Source organism: Pocillopora damicornis, chromosome 3 (genome assembly GCF_964200805.1).
Source record: "Pocillopora damicornis chromosome 3, jaPocDami1.2, whole genome shotgun sequence".
NCBI lineage: Eukaryota > Metazoa > Cnidaria > Anthozoa > Scleractinia > Pocilloporidae > Pocillopora > Pocillopora damicornis.
Genome location: NC_142672.1, coordinates 30,283,933 through 30,305,019, shown reverse-complemented (window position 1 = coordinate 30,305,019; position 21,087 = coordinate 30,283,933). Strand labels below are relative to the sequence as shown.

The following is a 21,087-nucleotide window of genomic DNA, read 5'->3' as shown; positions in this document are numbered from 1 at the left end:
TGTCTGTTTTGAACATATTAGGAAAGATTATTGAGAGCTCGGCCGAGTACAGCTTATAATTTAAGTGCTGATATCACAAAGCAAACTCCTCGTTCGATTCTGAGTGTTTTTGCCGGAACATTATAAAGAACCCATGGATTCATATAAGAAGTTTTTTTTTTTTAATGAGGTAGGCTATGAAAATTATTTACTTATCCATTCGCTTTTAGCTAAAAACTATTTTCGCAACTGAGGAGCATCACCATACTCTTTAATATTTCTAGTGATTCAACCAAAATTCAGGAAGAAATGATTACAAGATCTAGCTTCTGAACTACAATGCCAATCCGTGACAATTACGTCTAAAATGCTTGGACTCAGTGAAGACCATGTTCAAACCATCTAATACGTTTTAGTTGTTATTTGTTTATGTAAAGATATTTTCAAAATACGTTGTCCTCTAACCTTATATGTAACGATGGAGATGTGTTCAAATAATACATTGATAACAAGATTTAACTGAAGAGCATATATGGCTGCCTAAAATTTATGTTGATTTTAACTTTATGCACGACTCGAAACTGTTATGAAAGATTGGTAGGTGACGTGCCTCAAACATGCATTAGGACCGACCGGAAAACACATGCTTGATGCCGTGATTGTAAAAAAGAAACGAGCTTTTCTAGACAGCCTAACGTATTGGAAAGAAAATCAGTTATTTATTCACTTATTCATTCATTGTGCTTTTTCAGGTAGACAAGATGTCAAACTTAGAGCTACCAAGTCGAAGCATAGCTGTTGTTGTAATTGAGGCAAGCATTTGCGTTGCTCTCAACATTACGAGCCTTATTGGAAATAGTCTGGTTTGTGTAGCAGCCTACAGAAACCTTAACCTGCGATCCACTACCAACCTGTACATCATTGCCTTAGCAGTCAGTGATCTTTTAGTTGCAACCATAGAAATACCTCTGACTTCTTCAACCCTGATCGTTGGAAAATGGGACTTTGGCGACGCTTTTTGCCAAATTCAAGGCTTTGTTGCTGAATTCGCCTATTACGTGACCCCAGCAACCCTCGGTTTGACAGCGTTTAACCGTTACGTCAAAATTGTGAAGACGAACCACTACAATAAGATTTTTTCACCCCGAAGATCTAAGATATGGCTGAGTTGCTTGTGGCTTTCCCTTGCACTTTACCTGCTGATTGTCCGAGTCACAAATTGGATCACAATTAATTTCGTTCAAAGCTTTGCATTGTGCGCCTTTTCTTATCCAAGCGATGAAAGTCAAATCGTTCATTATTGTATCACTGTTGGATTGCTTTTTGTTGCACCGCTGTGCATCGGTACTTTTAGTTATTATAGGATATTTCTCAAAACCAACGAGCATCAACAGAATGTGGTCAGTTCGCTACAAAACAGAACTGACAATGGTGCGTTAAACAACTCAGTGAAAGAAACCAATCTTACTCGAATGCTGTTCATCGTGGCCGCGGGATTTTTGTGTTCCTGGATACCAATGTGGGCAATAGTCCTCTGGTTTCGTTTTTCCCCTGAAACCTGCCCTAGAATTGCAGCTTTGGTTAATATTTTTATCTTTTTTTTTAAGTGCTTCAGTAAATCCCATTATTTACGCTTTCACCAATGGCGTGTTCCGGAAGGAATTTCGAAAATTGCTCTGTTGCTGCCGTGAAAGGGTAAGAATGGTGCCAATCGGTAACTAAAAACGATTGCGTGGAATGGGAGGAACATTGAGCGAATTTTTATGTCTCGTAGACTCGTGTCAGAGCAATATCATCTTTTGAAAGCTGGATAGAATTTTTATTTTATTGTTTTTTTTTCTTGTTGATTTCGTGGTTCGGTCTCTTTGATTTGTTTTGAATTGCGTGTGTGGGTGTGTGTCTGCGTAATTTTTGCGGTTTTATTTGTTTACGTTATAGAATTACTAAACGCTTAATGGTTAACTCATATGTAAACGTAGTACTTTTAAAGTTGACCACAAATTTCATGATAATTGGCCTGAAAATAATTGAACCAAATATAGATAATAAAATCTTTCCTTACTGGCCTGTGTTGTGTAGCTTGTTTCAAGGCACTCACGAGCGACGTCAAGAAGGTTATACAGGAAGGTTTGGAAATATTACGGAAAGTCCGATCGGTTTCCTCCAAACGCACATTTCTAGTCCCCATACCTACTGATAGTCATAGTGGAGCGCTTAGAGCTTAGCCCCATACTTATGAAATTGGGCCAGTAACCGATCCAGCCGAGAACGTTTGTTACTGTACGACCGTGCAAGCATCCAACCGTCTGCACAAGATTCTACTTATGGCATGCTTAAACAGCTACTCTTGTTTAGCTAACGACTCAGCATAACGCGCGCGCTGAATTTACACAGGGCGGCAATAACAGTTACTCTAAACCGAGATTGGTCGGAATAAGGTTATTCTTAGAATGCCTCACTAGCTGTATTGTGGGCTCATTGACACCACCACGTTCCCCCTAATTCAGCAAATGACTCGTGATTCTGGCTTAAAGTTGATCAACCAGCTAGTCCCATTGCAATTTTCTGTATTCTTTCGCATATTTTTGCTTAGCATACAGAGAAACGTATGACAGTTAGTATTAATCTAAGTTTTTCATTGTAATTTCAACTACCTATCAAATATTGTAGATGACAGCATGAATGCATCGAAGGAGCAATAGCTAGAAACAATACAGGCTAATTGAAAAAGACGTTATATTCCTAATAAATAGTGCCGATGAAAAGTCGTAAACCCGCAGAATGTGCAGTAATTTTCTGAGATTCATTGTCGGAAATTACGCAGCATCTCAAATACACTCCAACAATGTAAAAATTTTTTTTCCTTGAAATCCTTATCAGACTTACAGATGTTAGGGTCTTGAATGCTTTCAGGCTTTTTTCCCACCGTTGAGTGAATTGCAAATGTCACTACGGGGAAGTTCAAAATGGAAAAAAAAAAAGTTCCTGGTTCATCAGCTGGTCTTAAAAATGAACAAAAGCATGGTAGGCGTTTACTTAGCAGAAATCATAATTTAAAATGAATTTTGATATGTTGAATAATTGGAAGTCACAATGTTTAATTCATTGATGAAAAGTATTTCAAGTTTGAAGGCGGAATTAAATAACTTGCGCGCACTCGAAGTCGGCAGATCTCGGGCAGCGCCTGATGTCCATTTGTTTTTTTTTTTCTTTCGTTTTCTTGTCTCATTGAATTAAAATCCAGTACAGAATTCACAGTTACGAACTCAAATTAAATGAAATTGCGAAGCTCTTTTGATTGCAGTCACCGTGGGGCTTTTGTCCTCGTGTAAAAAGACTTTTAGAAAATTCTTAAAAGATCAAATACTCTTTAAATAATTCAGTTCCTTGATTTGAAATTTTTGGGATATTTCTTTTCCTTGTCCCCATTTTTGTGAAGCCCTTTCACCTATAAATTAAAACCCATGGCGAGACGGATATATAGCTCGGCTGCACGTCAGATATTTTGTTGATCATCGAATTGAGATGATAATTTTTCTTGAAACAATGGGAAACTGGAAGCGGATGCAGCTTTTTTTCCTTCAGTGAGGTGGAACTCCAAAAAAATTCCACTTATCACTCAATTGCTTTCGTCCTTTTAATTTTCGATTCCTTTTTTAATAGTAACGACGTATAAGACATACGCCTGGAAAAAGTTGAACGAAACGTTGGTGGATTCGAATTCATGCACGATTCATGAACAATAGAATGAACAGCACCTCAATGAGGGAATAAACTTTAGTCGAGTGTTGTTGTTCGTAGCTGCTGGGATTTTGTGTTGTTGGATACGAAGGTGGGCACTCATCCTTTGGACGCACTTTTCCCGGAAACCTGTCTATGAGTAGCAATGCTTGTTGTTTTAATTTTTTCCTTCTTTTTTTAATCTAAGTGCTACAATGAATCCCATTAATCCCATCGTCTTAGTAAATGAATTAAAAGAGGCGCTTGGCAAAGTTTTGACATTACTTGTAAAATCAACCAATCAGTAGAAATAGCAATATCTGTATAAATGAGGTCAAGGTTTTGAAAAGCATTCAGCCCCTTGGCACCCTCAGTCATTGTGACCAGTTATCCCTGTCATCTATCACAAAAAATTTGACAGGTGTCTATTCTGTCTTGGAACATAAATCATTCAGAAGACGATTCTTGTTCTGCAGCTCATAGCTTATAAACAATTGGTTTTGTGCTGCAAATACCTCGCTTGAGGACGAGGAGTCAAAAAGTCCAAAAGGTCACTGTTTTGAGTTTTTTTTTTGTTTAGGAAACCCACGCACCCTTTATAGTTCCACGCGCGTGTGCGTAAATACTAATTTAAACGAAGGAAGAATGATCATTTTAAAACCCTTTTATGAGGGATGATAACAATCTTTGAGAAGTAAAAAAACAAAAAAAGGAAACAAAAATAGTGAGATAACGTGGCGTCTACAGCTTATATATTTCATTGAGGTAAATAATTGTGAATTTATAAAGACTCCGTGCAATTAGCTTTTTTGGCATCTATTATCTTTCAAGAAAACACAGCCTTTTAAAGGTGCCGATTTTGTGTTGGACCGATAATTATTCCGAATGTGACCTATACTTTTGTTACTGATTGCTTGTTCCTAGGTTATAAACAGCTGGTTTTGTGATGCGAACGCTTTACTCGATTATAAGTGATATCGCCGTAGCTTTTTGGCAAAACAAAGAATCCTTTAAGGAAAGTTCTTGAAGGTGAGGTATGTTGAGACAATTATTTAATGACCAAAGTCCATTGTTGAATATTTCATCAAACAAATGACTTTTTATTTTAATTTCTTCTGAAGCATATCTTTCCAAATACAAATAACATATTTATTTGTATATTGATTCATATCAAACACGGGGGAAACTATCAGCAAAATAGAGCCCTTTTGAAAAAAATTAAAAAGCCAAAACCAACAACAGCAACAGGAACGTCTTTACGTTGGCCAATTTAAATTACTAACTCAAAACTTTAAATTTTAGACGCGTTTGTACGCAAATAATAAGCAAAAGGAAACATAAAAGTATAAGATGAAAGATGAGATAATAACTCTCGTTAAGGAGACAATTGATTCCAAGTTTCGCGTAATGTACAACCTTGAAATGGCATGGTTAGAAAAAAGAACGCATTTTTTGAAATGAACAATGTTAACACTGAAATGCCAATATCGAATGATTGCCATGTCATTGTTATGCATTGAGTTCAACCCCGCTTTTGCTGAATGCTGTTTATTCTTTCTCGTCCCACACTGACATACATACTGCATCTCTTGAAGAGCACCTTTTGTGACGCTTGCGACGAAAGAGGAAACTTCGAGGGGTGTCGCTATGCGTGTTTTCTAAGTGTCGTTGATGTAGGGACTATTTTACCGGTCGTAATGAAACCACGAAAACCAAGATGACTATCAACGGTGTTTATTTAGATCACGGTCACGATCACGATCATAAAATATCGGTCCCGCTTGTGCCAAAGGTTTGGAACGAAAGACGAAGTTATTGCTGTTCAAGGTGAAAGCTTACGAAACTCTGGCTTAAAGGGACGCTAATTTAGCTTTTATATGCGCGTGGTGACGCTAAAATATCCGATTTTAAACCAATAGGGAAAAAGATAAACATCGTAACTAAGATCGTAACTAGGCACGCAAATTAAAGAAATTGACAATTGATCTAATCAACAAAAGGCTGTTCTTTGTTCGATATCATTAACATGGCTCCCCTGAAATATTCATATTTCACTAATCAATACATCTGTTAATCTCTTGGTTAATCTACCTATTATTCTATTAATTAATCAATTACTGTTCTATAAGTTCCTTTTTCATGGATCAGTTCATTTCTTAGAAGGCTCCTCGGCTGGGAATTACCCCGGATCTCAATCTTTCTTTGACGCTGGCAACAGCAATACCAACTTCTGTACTGGTCTCTCCAGGTACCGCACAGTTCTGATCCTCTTGCCTTTGCTGTCCAAGCAGCTATCCGCAAGAGCTACTTAAAACCTTGCGTACTTGGCCATCGGAACTAGGGTAGACCACTGATACTCTTGCTAGCTGCCAGGCACTCCGAGGAAGACTTTCATCTTTCACTATGACTAGATCACCAACAATCAAGTTTCTCCGAGGGCGTGACCACTTTTGGCGCTGCTGTAAACTGAGGAGGAATTCTTTTCTCCATCGAGTCCAGAACTCGTTCGCCAAATGCTGGACTCGCCTCCAACGCTTTCTACAATACATGTCGGCTGGTTGGAAGGCACCTGGTGGAGCAAGAACGACCTTTGACTTCATTGTCAAGAGGTGGTTGGGAGTGAGTGGACTGGCTGAATCTGGATCAGTAAGCTGGGTCACTGTCAAGGGGCGGCTGTTGACAATAGCTTCTGCTTCGCACATCAAGGTTCTAAGAGACTCGTCGTCTAGCTGTTGTCCATTGTCTTGTAATAGTGATGCGAGGACGTTACGAACTGTTCTGATTTGTCGCTCCCAAACGCCTCCCATGTGGCTCGCCGCTGGGACGTTCATTTTGAAGGTGAACCAGTCACACTGTTCTTCGAGCAGCTTTTTCTTGATTTTGTCTTGGTTCACCTCAGCTAATGCTTGGGTGAGTTCTGTGCGAGTTCCAACGAAGTTCGTCCCCTGATCGCTCCTTAACTGGCGGATAGGTCCTCGACGACTTACGAATCTTCTCAGGGCATTTATAAATGAGTCAGTCTCGAGGGAGTTGGCAATCTCGATGTGTATTGCTCTTGAAGCCATGCAGGTGAAGAGCACGCCATAACGTTTTAGTTCCTTCCTTCTCACTTTGATGACAAAGGGCCCAAAATAATCAACGGCGCAGTATGTGAAGGGTGGAGTGGGCTCGAGGCGATCTTCGGGTAAATCTGACATCCTTTGTTCTTGCACTGCTCCGCGCAGTTTCTGGCACTTGACGCAGGATGAAATCATGTTGGCGACTACCGATGAACCGCTGACCACCCAGAAGCCATTTTATCGTACTTCATTTAAGGTCATCCCTTTGCCTTGATGTTGTGTACGTTCATGAAAATGCTTGACAATCAGCTTGGTGACGTGGCTGTTTCGAGGCAGGATGATGGGAAACTTCACGTCTTCTGTCAAGCTTGCACGTCTGAGACGTCCACCGACTCGCAAAATTCCGTTTCCATCCAAGAACGGGTCGAGCTTGTAGAGCGAGCTGCTTGTTTTCATGTTGGTCTTTCTCTGTCGGGCGAAAACTCTACTGTCAGGGTCGGTGTTTTCCTGCTTCATCTTCTGTAAAACTTCTATTACCTCTTTAAAGGCTTTAATCTGTGCATCACAAATGATTGCGCTCTCGGCGTTCTTCAAATCACTGACGTTCAGCACTTGCACTTCTTCATGGACGCACTTCTTCTTGAGCGCTCGATCTCTCAGAACTCTGACGTAGCGTTGACATAGGGCAACTGCTCGCTTGGCTCGATACCAGTCAGAGAAATATTCTATTCTTTCAGCAAGGCTCAACTTTTCTGAATGTGCTTGCACTATTGTCGTGGTTGCCATGGTGACAGACTTCTTAACTTCTGGGTCGTTTTCTTGGAGTTTGTGGTCTTCTTTGGGTAGCCACTTGTTTTCGTTCTCCCAAAGAAACGCTGGCCCAGTAATCCAGCGGGAATGTAACAGCTCTTGTGTCTTCAGGCCTCGAGACGCTTCATCTGCTGGGTTTTGTTTTGATTCGACGTACTTCCACTGATCGATTGAAGTGTTTTCTTGAATTTCTTGAACTCTGTTGGCGACGAACACGTGAAAACGCCTACTCTCGTTGGCTATATATCCAAGTACCACTCTACTGTCTGTCCAGAAGTATTCTTTATCAATGGTGTACTCTAGCTCAAGTCGCAACTGCTGTCTGATTCTCACTGAGCACACGGCGGCGGTAAGTTCCAGGCGTGGTATAGTTACAGGCTTCAACGGTGCCACTCTTGACTTTCCCATAACAAAGGAGCAATGAACTCTTTGGTTTTCGTCTACGAGGCGCAGGTAACTACACTGACCATAACCTTTGACGCTCGCGTCCGAGAAGTGATGAAGTTGTGCGCTCACAACACGACCAAAGTCATCGGGCTTATAGCATCTGGGAATTGAAATGCGTCGAACTTCTAACAAATCTGATCTCCACTTTTCCCACTTAACTTTGATGTCTTCTGGTATCGGATCATCCCAGCCTACTTCATGGCGACACAAATCTTGAAGAATTGACTTTCCATCCAACAAGAGCGGAGCAACGAATCCGAGCGGATCGAAAATCGAGCTCACAGTGGAGAGTATACCCCGTCTAGTGCATGGCTTATCTTGTAGTACGATAGCGAACTGGAAGCAGTCAGACTCAACACACCAATGGACGCCGAGTGCGCGCTCTAAGGGAAGTGAATCAAGGTCTAAGTCTAACTCTTTCACACCATCTGCTCTGTCTTGCTCTGGGATTCTTCTGATGACTTCTTTACTGCTGGACACAAACTTGTGAAGCCGGAAGCCTCCTTTGCTGCACATCTGCTTTACACTTACGATCAGCTTCACTGCGTCGTCTACCAAGGGAACGGACTTCAAACCGTCGTCAACGTAGAAGTCCTTACGAACGAAATCTGCGGCGCTAGCTCCAAATTCTTCTTCAAAATCATTGGCCGTAGATTTCAAAGCGAAATTTGCGCAGCCTGGGGACGAGGTGGCTCCAAACAAGTGTACGGTCATCCTATACTCTTTCGGTTCTTTGGTGAGGTCGCCATCTTCCCACCAGAAAAAACGCAACAAGTCTCTGAATTCTTTACTCACTTTTACTTGGTGAAACATGGCTTCTATGTCACACATGAAAGCGATTGGTTCCTGTCGAAACCTGCAAAGCACTCCAGTCAAATTGTTTGTCAAGTCGGGGCCTTGAAGCAGGTGCTTGTTTAGCGATTCACTTTCGTACTCAGCAGCACAATCGAAAACTACACGAATCTTATTGGGCTTCTTAGGGTGATAGACTCCATGGTGTGGAATGTACCAAACGTTCGCTTTCTCTTGAACTTGAGCATGGGATGCATGTTCCGATTCAGACATCTCTGGTACCCTCTCAGCGTATCCATTCTTTATCAATTTCTTCATAAATTCCGAGTAGTCCGTGTAGTATTTCTGGCCGTTTCTACCCACGAACCTTCTTTTTAGCTGATTAAGTCTGCGAAGCGCTACTTTCTTGTTGTTTGGAAGCTCAATGGTTTCGTTCTTCAAGGGTAGTGGGAGCTCATAATGGCCATCATCGCGATGTTGAATTCCCTTTTCTGCTATCTGAATAAACTTTCTGTCTTCTTTGGATAGACCATGCTTCGATTTGTTTTTGTGTTCCAAGAAATCGAGCTCGAACATCTGATTAATGGCTGATGGGTTTATGACCTCCTTCGTTTTCCCGTGGAGAATGAAACTCAACTGGTTAGCGCTGTCACTTGCTCCAGAAATAACCTCTCTCGTCAAGGTACGATGACAGGTGGAATCTAGGGCGTGGCCGTCTCTAGGGGTGTCTGATGTGGCAACTGGTCCCACGATACTCCAACCTAGCAAGGTTCGGACAGCGTAAGGTTCCTCTCCTTTACCGCGAATGACTTCTGTTGGTGTGATCGCTTTGGGGCAGTTGCAACCAATTAGCAGGCCAATATCTACGTCTTCATCGTACGGAGGAATTTTGCCTTGGATCCTTTTAAGGTGCGGCCAGTTGTTCACGGTTTCTGGTCTTGGAATTTGGTCTCGACGGGAAGGAATGGTCTGCCTTGAATACGTCTTGGGTAGGTCAACTTCGGTGCGTCTGTCAAGTCGCTGAACAATCAAGCCATCAATTCTTTCAACTGCTATCCTCTGTCGACCAAGCATCGTGCTTAAATCTACACTAGTTTCAACACCCTTGATACCGAGTTCACGCTGTACTTGGGTGGTCACGAAGGTTGTGTCACTTGCATCGTCTAGGAGGGCGTAGACCTTGATTGCTTTGGCTGGGTTATCCTTATGGAACAGAAGAACTTGGATGATTCGACAATTAGTGATTACGCTGGCAGACTCTGTAGCTGAGCTGTGCGTTACACTGATCAGGTTTGAGCTCGCGGATCCTGAAACTGGAGGTTTCTCGCTGAGTGGTTCATTCTTGTTAGATGGGCGCTGAGTTTCTTGTGACTTGCGGTCAGGCTGTGGACGACTCTCGGTGGATTTTGGTTTTACGCCATGCAATAAGGTGTGGTGACGTCTTCCACATTCTTTGCAAATGGATCTATTACGACATCCCGAAGACATGTGACCTGACTTGAAACAGCCGAAACAAAGAGCTTTACTGCGAATAAATTCACTGCGTTCATCTACCGAACTCTTGAGAAATTTGCTGCACTTGACGAGGGCGTGCTGACCGTTGCAAAGGGGGCAGGCCTGATCTGGTTGATCTGCAAATGGTTTTGTCGACGGGGCAAGATCGCTGGGGTGTGGAATACCTGATGTCGCGAGTGAATTGGCGCTCAAATTACTATCGTCCTTCTTCTTTGACTTGTTCTTCCATCCCCACTTCGGCTGGGTACCAGTCTTCTTGCGTTCCGCTTTCAGGGCATCAGGTGAGAAGATGGGGTCATTTGCAAGTTCTGCTTCTTCTCTGACGAAGTTCATAAAGGTGCTAAATGTGATTATTTTCTTAGACTTGGTTTGCCTTTCATGAGCATGTCGGCACCATTTCACAGCAGAGTAAGAAGGAAGTTTGCTGCTGACAAGGCGGAGAGTTTCTGTTGAATCGAGGTCTCCCATTGACTGCATCGTCTTCATTGCTTCTTCGCATCGTATGAGAAAATCAGAGAAGTCCTGGAGGCCACTGCTATCACCATCATTTATCTTTGGCCAGTTTCTTAGACTAGACTTGTAAGCCTCAGCTACGTGGACGGGATTCCCGAAACGCTGGTCTAACATCTTCCGAGCTTTATCGTAGGCACTGTCAGAGCTCATAGCCAGGAAACCTTTCACTACGTTGTTAGCCTTGCCTCTGGTGTACTTGTCAAGGAAATACAGCCGGTCTTTGTTCGATGGTACATTACTGCAAATGATGGAATCGAAGGCGGTCACGAAGGCTGGATATTCAAAGTAATCTCCGGAAAAGACCGGCGGCTCTTTAACCGGGAGGCTGCTAATCTTCTGCTGATTGATAATTAATGAGCTCAATTCGGCCTGCTTCGCTTGTAGGCTGACGATTTCTTGAAGAGTGGTATTAACGCCGTTCTCTTGAAATTGGGGCGTGAACGCAGGGTCTGCTTTCCGAGGCTCAAAGGGTGGCGTTAGATAACTTCCAGGAACGAACGGAGGAGCGTACGGGTTAGCCTTAAAGCTTCTTTCTTGTTTAATGTTCTCGTCACTAACGTCTGGTTTTAACTCCTGTTTAAGCGCGGGATTAACGTCTTTGACACTTGACTCCTCTTTATAGCCCGCTAGTCTTTCTTCATCTAGGATTCGCTTTATCGCTACTTTTTCGGCGCTTGCGATAGCTATCTCTTTCTCAAGATGCAGCCGCCTTAATTCTCTTTCTTTGTCGAGAAATTCCATTTCGGCCTGTAACTTGGCAGCCTTGGATGCGGCGTCGAGTGGCGCAAAGGAAAGATGCTTTGTAGAGGAAGTACTAAATTTAGACTTTCCAGATGCCTTTGATTTCATGCTGTGATCAGATTTGACAGATCTCACTGACTGTGCCCGACTGAGGTATCTTTCAAGTGATTGCATACGTTCACAAAGTCTAACTCTGCACTCAATAAATTCCCGATCGCGAATGTCGAACCGTCGATATGAATCTTCCTTTTCTTTTTCTGACTGAATTAGATCGTCGTGCTCCTTGAATGCGGTATTGAATTTGTCTTTCAAGTTGTCCAATTTGAATCTCTCTTCTTCTAATTGTTCTATTGTTGTCTCGGGTAAATCGCGCAGCACATTAATCTTATCCATATGTTGTTTTAATTTTTTGAAGGCGGAGTTCCGATTAAAAAGTTTTGTTTCCAGCTGATAAGCCAAACCCTTTTCGGTCATTACTCTTCTTCGTCCAGTTGTTTTGGAGAATTCGAATCGTGAAAGTTCTATGCCCGCCACACTCCTGGGTGGCTTTGGTATTTGAGGCGTCGCCTCAAAGTCCAACTCTGATGGTGTCCTAATACGTCCGAGGACCGGTTCGCTAAAAACACTCATCGTTCCTTTGCCAAGAAACAAAGTACCAAAGGATCGAGTCGAAGTTTAAATAGAATTCGAAACCATTTGGCGGAATTAAGCAACGATATTTTACTGTGACGCTTGCGACGAAAGAGGAAACTTCGAGGGGTGTCGCTATGCGTGTTTTCTAAGTGTCGTTGATGTAGGGACTATTTTACCTGTCGTAATGAAACCACGAAAACCAAGATGACTATCAACGGTGTTTATTTAGATCACGGTCACGATCACGATCATAAAATATCGGTCCCGCTTGTGCCAAAGGTTTGGAACGAAAGACGAAGTTATTGCTGTTCAAGGTGAAAGCTTACGAAACTCTGGTTTAAAGGGACGCTAATTTAGCTTTTATATGCGCGTGGTGACGCTAAAATATCCGATTTCAAACCAATAGGGAAAAAGATAAACATCGTAACTAAGATCGTAACTAGGCACGCAAATTAAAGAAATTGACAATTGATCTAATCAACAAAAGGCTGTTCTTTGTTCGATATCATTAACACCTTTCTTATGTCTCTGATATACTTTTGAAATTCGATTCAAAGAATTCAAAGAAAATTTCACTTTCTTGGAAAAAAGGACAGACAAATATATAAAAAAAGGGAAGATTAGGCTTACGTGAGTTGAGAAACAACTAAATAATCATACATAGACAGCCTGCATTCGAGTCTGTGTAAACTTTATGCGAATCTTGATTTTATAAAAATCATCTCCTTTGGAAAGAAGAAAAATTATGGAAAATCTACCAACAGTGTATGTTGCAAAAAAATAAAACTATGTAGAAACTGATTAAGTGACATTATTAGAAGAAAGCCTTGAAATTAAGCGGTGGTCAGCTTTAAACAAATGTGATACGCAAATGAGCTTCTTTCATGGATTAGAAATATCGAGTACAAAGTACCAAAGCAGAGAAATCACGTGGCGCTTACGGCTAATATCTTAGATTTAGGTAAATAATTGTGAATTGAAAACGTTAGTCGAGATGTCGCGAACACTGATAACAATGAAGGTGAGCAAGTAACTTCTTCTACCAATCTTCTTCTTTTTGAGTCTACGTTTCCCAAGGCATCGTAGACTCCTTGTTATCGTGCCCGTGAGTCCGTCCGTGAACATTCCCATCATTCATGGTGGCATTGTATATGCAGGTTGTTACAATTACTCATTTGACAAAACGGCTGAAGAAAAATTTCTAAGTAATTGTTAGGATTCACTCCTCGCATCTATCACTCAATCACTCCTTCTCCTTCTACGCTAGCGTATAAGGCTTTCACGTGTTCAGTTAGAATTCCTGCACGGGCCTTAACTGAAAGCTAAGAATTGGTCAAAATCTTAACAACCTGCGAAGAAATTATATTTATTTAACTGCGACTAGAACATTTTACGGATGGATGAAACAAAGAACACCATCGACTTGTTTATCCACTGGGTGCTTAATTTTTAACCTGTATATTACTGATGAATCTGTCTACATATTTATTCATAAATTTGCGTATTTACTATTCATATATATATATATTTATATCTATTATTTCTAAATCATTGATTTGACACTTTTTGGTAGACACGATGTCAAACTTAGACTTACCAAGTCGAGGCTTACCTGTTATCATAACTGAGGCAAGTGTGTGTGTGTATGGTGTTGTGTATCATAAGCGTTACTGGAAACAGTCTGGTTTGTATAGCAGCATACAGAAACCCAAACCTGCGATCAACCACCAACCTGTACATCATTGCATTAGCAGTCAGCGATCTGTTGTGCGCAACAATAGAAATGCCTTTAACGTTTACAACGCTGATCACCGGAAGATGGGACTTTGGCGACACCTTATGCCAAATTCAAGGCTCAGTTGGTGTATTCGCCAATTACGGTACCTCGGCAACCCTTGGTTTGACAGCGTTTAACCGTTACATGAAAATTGTGAAGACGAACCACTACAATAAGATTTTTTCGCCAAGCAGATCTAAAATATGGCTGAGTTGCTTGTGGCTTTCCTTTACTCTTTACCTGCTGATTGTCCGAGTCACAAATTGGATCAGAATAGAATTTAACCAAAGCTTTGCGGTGTGCTCATTTGCTTGCCCAACAAGTGAAAGCCGAATCTTTCATTATTGCATCACTATTGGATTGCTTTTTGTTTCACCTTTGTGTGTCGGTATTTTCAGTTATTACGAGATATTTTTCAAAATCCATGAGCATAAACAGAACACAGTTTCAACGCTTCAGAACTCGCCAAACAGTAGAATGAACGACAGCCCAGTGAGGGATATAAGCGTTAGTCGAGTCTTGTTCTTCGTGGCCGCTGGCTTTTTGTGTTGCTGGATACCAATGTGGGCACTTGCACTCTGGATGCGTTTTTCCCCAGAAACCTGTCCTAGAGTTGTGCAACTGATTGACGTCTTTTTTCTTATCTGAGTGCTTCAGTAAATCCACTTATTTATACTTTCACAAATGGCGAGTTCAGAAGGGAATTTCGCAAACTTCTCCGTTGCCGCAACGAAAGGGCATGGAATGCATCAAACAAAGCCATTTCAGCTGGTGACAAGGGTGACGGGTTACTTGACAGGCGAAACAAACATCGAAGTGTTGTTGGCTTTCCAGCTGTCTGAAATATCACCCTATTTGCTAAGGTTTAGGTGGATTTTTTTATTGCTGTTGTCGTTATTGCTCTTTCGATCTTTTCCGTTCCGTCATCACTAGATATTCATCTTTCTCTACTGACTTTTTATGTTTGTTCCATTGCTGTTTTGTTCTCTAAATTCATTTTAAGAAAATGGCTTCTTGCATTTGGAAAAAATTGCAGCTGTTTAGCTTGTTCGTCACTTTTCATTCCATGTTTCCCAGAAATGTCCATGATTTTTCTCCTTTGTGACTGATGAATAAGTGTAAACTTATGTAAATGTATAAAGATGAGATGCTAGTTTCCTGGGTCTGTTTATTTGCAAAGAATGTGACTTTGAGGAGATGAGAAAAATAATAATAACAGCAGACATAAGCCCTCTTCCAAACCAAAAGCTTCCATTTTTTATCTATTTATATAAAAATAAATTATTATATAAATAGATAAAAAATGTAAAGCTTTAACTCTCATGGCAAAAAGCTGAATTATTTCTGTAAATTAGAAATTGATCGAAGACTCTCGCATGATCAATCGGCTATGGTCTCTTAAACTTAATTCAAATCCGTTCAGATGGAAAACCTTGCGCAAAAAAAAAATTATTATGCTGTTCTCCTCAACTACAATTCCATTAGGAGTGTTTTGTTTTATTAATCTAGTTCGAGAAAGACAAGCATGGAAAATTAGTCTTCGGGGCTCCTACTGATGGATTGATTGGGGGTGCTGTGTTTTACTAATTTAGCGCAACAGAGACAAGTGGGAAACAGGGCTCCTATTGATGCATCGATTAAGGGGGTGTTGTGCTTTACCAATTTAGCTCGAGAGAGACAAGCGGGAAACAGGGCTCCTACTGATGCATCGATTGGAGGGCATTGTGTTTTACTAATTTAGCTCGAGGGGAACAAGCGGAAAACAGGGCTCCTACTGATGCATCAATTGGGGGTGTTGTGTTTTACTACTTTAGCTCGGGAGAGACTAGCGGGAAACAGGGCTCCTGCTGATGCATCCATTGCGGGTGTTGTGTTTTTACTAATTTAGCTCAATGGAGACGAGCGGGAAACAGGGCTCCTACGGATGGATTAATAAAAAGTATTGTGTTTCACTAATTTAGCTCGAGAGAGACAAGCGGGAAACAATAGTCTTCAAGCAACTGAAACGACCACCTGAGCCTTAGATTAAATAAAGGTGTCTGTCTGTATAAAGCAAACACTTGTTTTTTCCATGCCAAGTAAGCTTGATTAAAAATACCGCTGAAGAGAATTGGGAATTGCCATAATAGATTTGCGTTGAAAATAACTTAACTTTTAAAAATATTTTTGACAAAAAAATTCTATTAAGAGATCAAAATGACAAAATATAGTGTCAAGTGCCACTAGAGGGTTTTTTTAATTGTTTTTCATGTCTGGCGTAGCACAGGTTCTTTTTGTAGAACAAGATTGTATCAGGATGCATATACTACAATACTGACTGACTCATTAATTTAACTAACATTTATTTCAATTGTTACCGCGAATACCTTCAGTTATATAAGTATCTAACCTTTAAATAGCAAAAATTAGTTCAAAATTAGATGGTCATATTTCGACATTGTATTATATGATATTACAGTAGTATGAAAATAATGCAATCGATTATCGCCGAATATCGTGGTTCATTCCTCCGAGATATCGTCGATTATTGGAGATATATCTTTGCATTTTATCGCCAAGAGAGAACGATAAATCGACGAGACGGCAACACTTCAGCAGGCGAGTAAATTTTTCTGGGAAAACAGTAAGTGATTCATATCATACCTACGACCGACCTGAAGCTATATACTCGATTGCAAATGTGCATTTAAGGTCCGTAACAATAAAAAAAAAAAAATTGAACTTTTCTAGTTCATCTCGCCTTCGTCAATCAAAAGCACTTTGCCTAAAGTAGGTAACAGTGATTTCACCAGTTCATCACAATAGCTTAGATAAAGAAGTATATGCAGTCTAAAGAGCACAAGCGTTACGAATAATGAAACCAGTTCCAGCGAAATGATTATTATTGCTTATTTTCATCAAAACTCTCTAGCTGTTTCCGAGTTTCATTAAGTCTCTGTCCAATGAAATTAAGGGTCATAAGGATTTTTGTTCGAGTCTTTAAACAGCCCTTCTGTCGTATTTTTTAATAACTCTAGTGGATCACGTACCGGTTTGAAACAAAATGTGCAAAAACGATGAATAGAAGAATAAATAATGAAAAGAAAAAAATCCGTCGCCGCTTCGCGAAAACCTGAGAGCGGTGAAGGAGCTTGCAAGGGAATTAGAAAGTTAAAAAAAATATTGTTATTTTCCTTGGCCGCGGCCGCACTTGACAAGTAAACCGGGTTACTTCTAATAAATCAATCGCTTTTTCGGCTTTTTATCGAACGGAATCTGCGTTAACGGTAACCAAGAAGTTAACGTAGAACGAATCGGAAGGAGGATCATCTAATCCGTGATTGCAGAGAAAGAAGTCGAAAAGAAAGAAAGAAGGAAGAAAATAACATCGTGGCCCTCGAAGTCTGCATTTTTTTTTTTTGGTTTCCCTATGATGTCACGTTCTCCCACTTCATAACCCAGTTCAGTTCCGTCTTTCAAAAATAAAGCCCCTTTATTTCATCTTTACCAACCTTTTACCGGGTTAAATTTTTTGAAATTTTAACCAGGTTTCTAAAAAATAACGCAATTAACTATCTTATTGCGGCCGCAGCCACCAGTTTAGCTGTAGTGTTATTTGTCCATCGATTTATTCAATCGATTTATTTATTCACGTTCTTAAATTTTAAATTATTGATCAAACTTTTTGGTAGAAAAGATGTCAAACCTAGAGTCACCAAGCCGAAGCTTACTTGTTGTCAAGGTAAGTGTTTGTATTGCATTGAGCATCACAAGCATCATTGGAAACAGTCGAGTTTGTGTGGCAACATACAGAAACTCAAACCTGCGATCAACCACCAACCTGTATATCATTGATTAAGCGGTAAGCGATCTGCTGTGTGGAATAGTAGAGATGCCGTTAGCTTCTGCCACGCTGATCATCGGAAGATAGGTCTTTGGCGACGCCTTATGCCAATTTCAAGGCTTAGTTACTGAATTTACTTATTATGTTACCCCAGCGACCCTTGGTTTGACAGCGTTTAACCGCTACGTGAAAATTGTAAAGACAAGCCATTACAAGAAGATTTTTTCGTCCCAAAGATCTAAGATATGGTTGAGTTGCTTGTGGCTTTCCCTTGCACTTTACTTGCTCATTGTCCGAGTCACAAATTGGTTACGAATTGAATTTGTGCAAAGCTACGTAGTGTGCGTCTTTGCTTTCTCAACCAGTGAAAGTCAAGTCTTTCATTATTGCACCACTTTCGGATTACTTTTGTTTTACCGTTGTTTGTCGGCATTTTCAGTTGTTAAAAGATATTTCTCAAAACCAGTGAGCATCAGCATAGTGTAGTCTCATCGCTACAGAACGGGAGTGAAAATGGTTCTGTAACCAACTAAGTGAGAGAAGTAAAGCTTACTCGAATGTTGGTCCTTGTGGCAGCGGGATTTTTGTGTTTCTGGATACCAATGTGGGTATTTGTCCTCTGGTTTCGTTTTTTCCCTGAAACCAGCTCAAGAATTGTAGAATTGCTTGTCACTTTTTTATTTTATTTGAGTGCTTCAATCAATCCTATTATTTACGCTTTCACAAATAGCGAATTTCGAAGGGAATTTCGCAAACTGCTCTGTTGCAGGTCAAGAATTGTGCCAAAGAAAGCTGCTGCGTTTACTGGTAACGATCTCGTCGAACGAGAGGAACAAGAAGCAGACTTTTTAATTCTCATGAATTTGTGCTGGTGAAACATCATCTTTTAAAAACAGGACGGAAAAGTTATTCCATTCTTTTTTTCTACTTTAGTTATTGTTTGTCAAAGCAAGCTTCTTAGATGTCGAAAGCTGTGTTGCTCGTACTAATCAATCATAAATTTATGGTGATGTCTCCTTGCCAAATGCTGAGAGGATGACATCAGTTCACTTCTAAATTTTGGATGGGTTGCGAGTACGAATTGAATAGATTTTACCATTCCTGCGATGAAAATACGAGGAACCTAATTTGAATACCAAATTGAATAATCTGATGGGATGCAAATATCGTTCCTTTTGCTTCTTCAGAATTTTCTATTTAAACGTCAAAGCTTTTTTCCTAAATGGTTAGTTAAATTTAATTAGAAATGAATTTTGTTCGACTTTCCGTTTGTGAACAGCCAGCCACTAAAGCAGAATACCTTACCCTGAGTTTCTCTCTCTGATGCATGTAATATAATCAGTAAATTATTTGCGATACTCGAACATAAGGTTTTTTCTAAACTCATAATAAATTTGCACATAACGTTGTCTTCTACCCTTAAATGCAACAACGGAGATGCGTTCAAATAATATATTGATAACAAGATTTAGCTGGAGAGCATACATGGGCTGCCTAAAATTTATGTTGATTTTAATTTTATGCACGACTGGAAACTGGTATGAAAGATTGGTAGGTGACGCGCCTCAAACATACATTATGACCGACCTGAAAACGCATGCTTGATTGCAAACTACATTTGAAGTCCGTAATTGTAAAAAAAGATTGAGTTTTTTTAGACTGCCTGAAGTATTGGAAAGAAAATCAGTCGTTTATTCATTTAGTCATTCATTATGCTTTTTCAGGTAGACAAGATGTCAAACCTAGAGCTACCAAGTCGAAGCTTAGCTGTTGTTATAATTGAGGCAAGCATATGCGTTGCTTTAAATATTACAAGCCTCATTGGAAACAGTCTGGTTTGTATAGCAGCGTACAGAAACCTTAACCTGCGATCCACTACCAACCTGTACATCATTGCCTTAGCAGTCAGTGACCTGCTAGTTGCAACCATCGAAATGCCTCTAACTTCTTCAACGCTGATCGTTGGAAAATGGGACTTTGGCAACGCGTTATGCCAAATTCAAGGCTTTGTTGCTGAATTCGCCTATTACGTGACTCCAGCCACCCTTAGTTTGATAGCGTTTAACCGTTACGTGAAAATTGTGAAGACGAGCCACTACAATAAGATTTTTTCACCCCGAAGATCTAAGATATGGCTGAGTTGCTTATGGCTTTTCCTTGCACTATACCTGCTGATTGTCCGAGTCACAAATTGGATCACAATTAATTTCGTTCAAAGCTTTGCATTGTGCGCCTTTTCTTATCCAAGTGATGAAAGTCAAACCGTTCATTACTGTCTCACCTTCGGCTTGCTTTTTGTTGTCCCGTTATGCATCGGTACTTTTAGTTACTATAACATATTTCTCAAAACCAATGAGCATCAACAGAATGTAGTCAGTTCGTTACAAAACAGAACCAACAATGGTGCATTAAATAATTCAGTTAGAGAAACCAATCTTACTCGAATGCTGTTCATCGTGGCCGTGGGATTTTTGTGTTCCTGGATACCAATGTGGGCAATAGTCCTCTGGTTTCGTTTTTCCCCTGAAACCTGCCCAAGAATTGCAGCTTTGGTTAAAATTTTTATCTTTTTTCTTAGTGCTTCAGTAAATCCCACTATTTACGCTTTCACCAATGACGTGTTCCGGAAGGAATTTCGAAAATTGCTCTGTTGCTGCCGTGAAAGGGTAAGAATGGTGCCAATCGGTAACTAAAAACGATTGCGTGGAATGGGAAGAACATTAAGCGAATTTTTATGTCTCGCAGAATCGTGTCAGAGCAATATCATCTTTTGAAAGCTGGACGGAATTTTTATTTTATTGTTTCTATTTCTTGTTGATTTCGTGGTTCGGTCTCCTTGTTTTGTTTTGAATTGCGTGTGTCTCTGCGTAATTTTTTGGGGATTTGTTTGTTTACGTTATAGAATTACTAAACACTTAATGGTTAATTCATATGTAAACGTATTATTTTTTATATTGAGCACAAATTTCATGGTTATTGGCCTGAAAATAATTGAACCAAATATAGATAATAAAATATTTCCCTACTGGCCTGTGTTGTGTAGCTGTTTCAAGGCACACACGAGCGACGTCAAGAAGGTTATACAGGAAGGTTTGGAAATATTACGGAAAGTCCGATCGGTTTCCTCCAAGCGCACATTTCTAGTCCCCATACCTACTGATAGGCATAGTGGAGCACTCAGAGCGTAGCCCCATGCATAATTATGAAATTGGGCCGGTAACCGATCCAGCCAAGAACGTTTGTTACTGTACGACCGTGCAAGCATCCAGCCGTCTGCA

At 40.4% G+C, this 21,087-nt stretch overlaps 2 protein-coding genes and 4 pseudogenes across 3 annotated transcripts; 4 read left to right on the top strand and 2 right to left on the bottom strand.

The window, feature by feature from the left end:
• Window positions 1-2,369, top strand: LOC113672274 (melatonin receptor type 1B-B-like; annotated as a pseudogene).
• A 3,621-nt stretch (window positions 2,370-5,990) lies between these two features.
• On the bottom strand, window positions 5,991-6,953 carry LOC149049303 (uncharacterized). The gene has a single exon (XM_089199604.1). It carries the CDS (start codon window positions 6,951-6,953, stop codon window positions 5,991-5,993), a length of 963 nt encoding a protein of 320 aa, XP_089055730.1.
• A 42-nt stretch (window positions 6,954-6,995) lies between these two features.
• Window positions 6,996-12,206, bottom strand: LOC149049302 (uncharacterized). Its single transcript, XM_089199603.1, has one exon. It carries the CDS (start codon window positions 12,204-12,206, stop codon window positions 6,996-6,998), a length of 5,211 nt encoding a protein of 1,736 aa, XP_089055729.1.
• Window positions 12,207-13,787: 1,581 nt separating this feature from the next.
• On the top strand, window positions 13,788-15,204 carry LOC113672265 (melatonin receptor type 1A-like; annotated as a pseudogene).
• Window positions 15,205-17,662: 2,458 nt separating this feature from the next.
• Window positions 17,663-18,826, top strand: LOC149049301 (allatostatin-A receptor-like; annotated as a pseudogene).
• On the top strand, window positions 17,712-20,673 carry LOC149049300 (melatonin receptor type 1B-B-like; annotated as a pseudogene). The gene is made up of 2 exons (XR_016184521.1): window positions 17,712-17,827; window positions 19,534-20,673. The product of XR_016184521.1 is annotated as a melatonin receptor type 1B-B-like (transcript).
• Window positions 20,674-21,087: the final 414 nt, after the last annotated feature.

Bases quoted from the DNA above. Each gene is read 5' to 3' on its own strand.
- LOC149049303 (XM_089199604.1), bottom strand. From the start codon at position 6,953: ATGATTTCATCCTGCGTCAAGTGCCAGAAACTGCGCGGAGCAGTGCAA.
- LOC149049302 (XM_089199603.1), bottom strand. From the start codon at position 12,206: ATGAGTGTTTTTAGCGAACCGGTCCTCGGACGTATTAGGACACCATCA.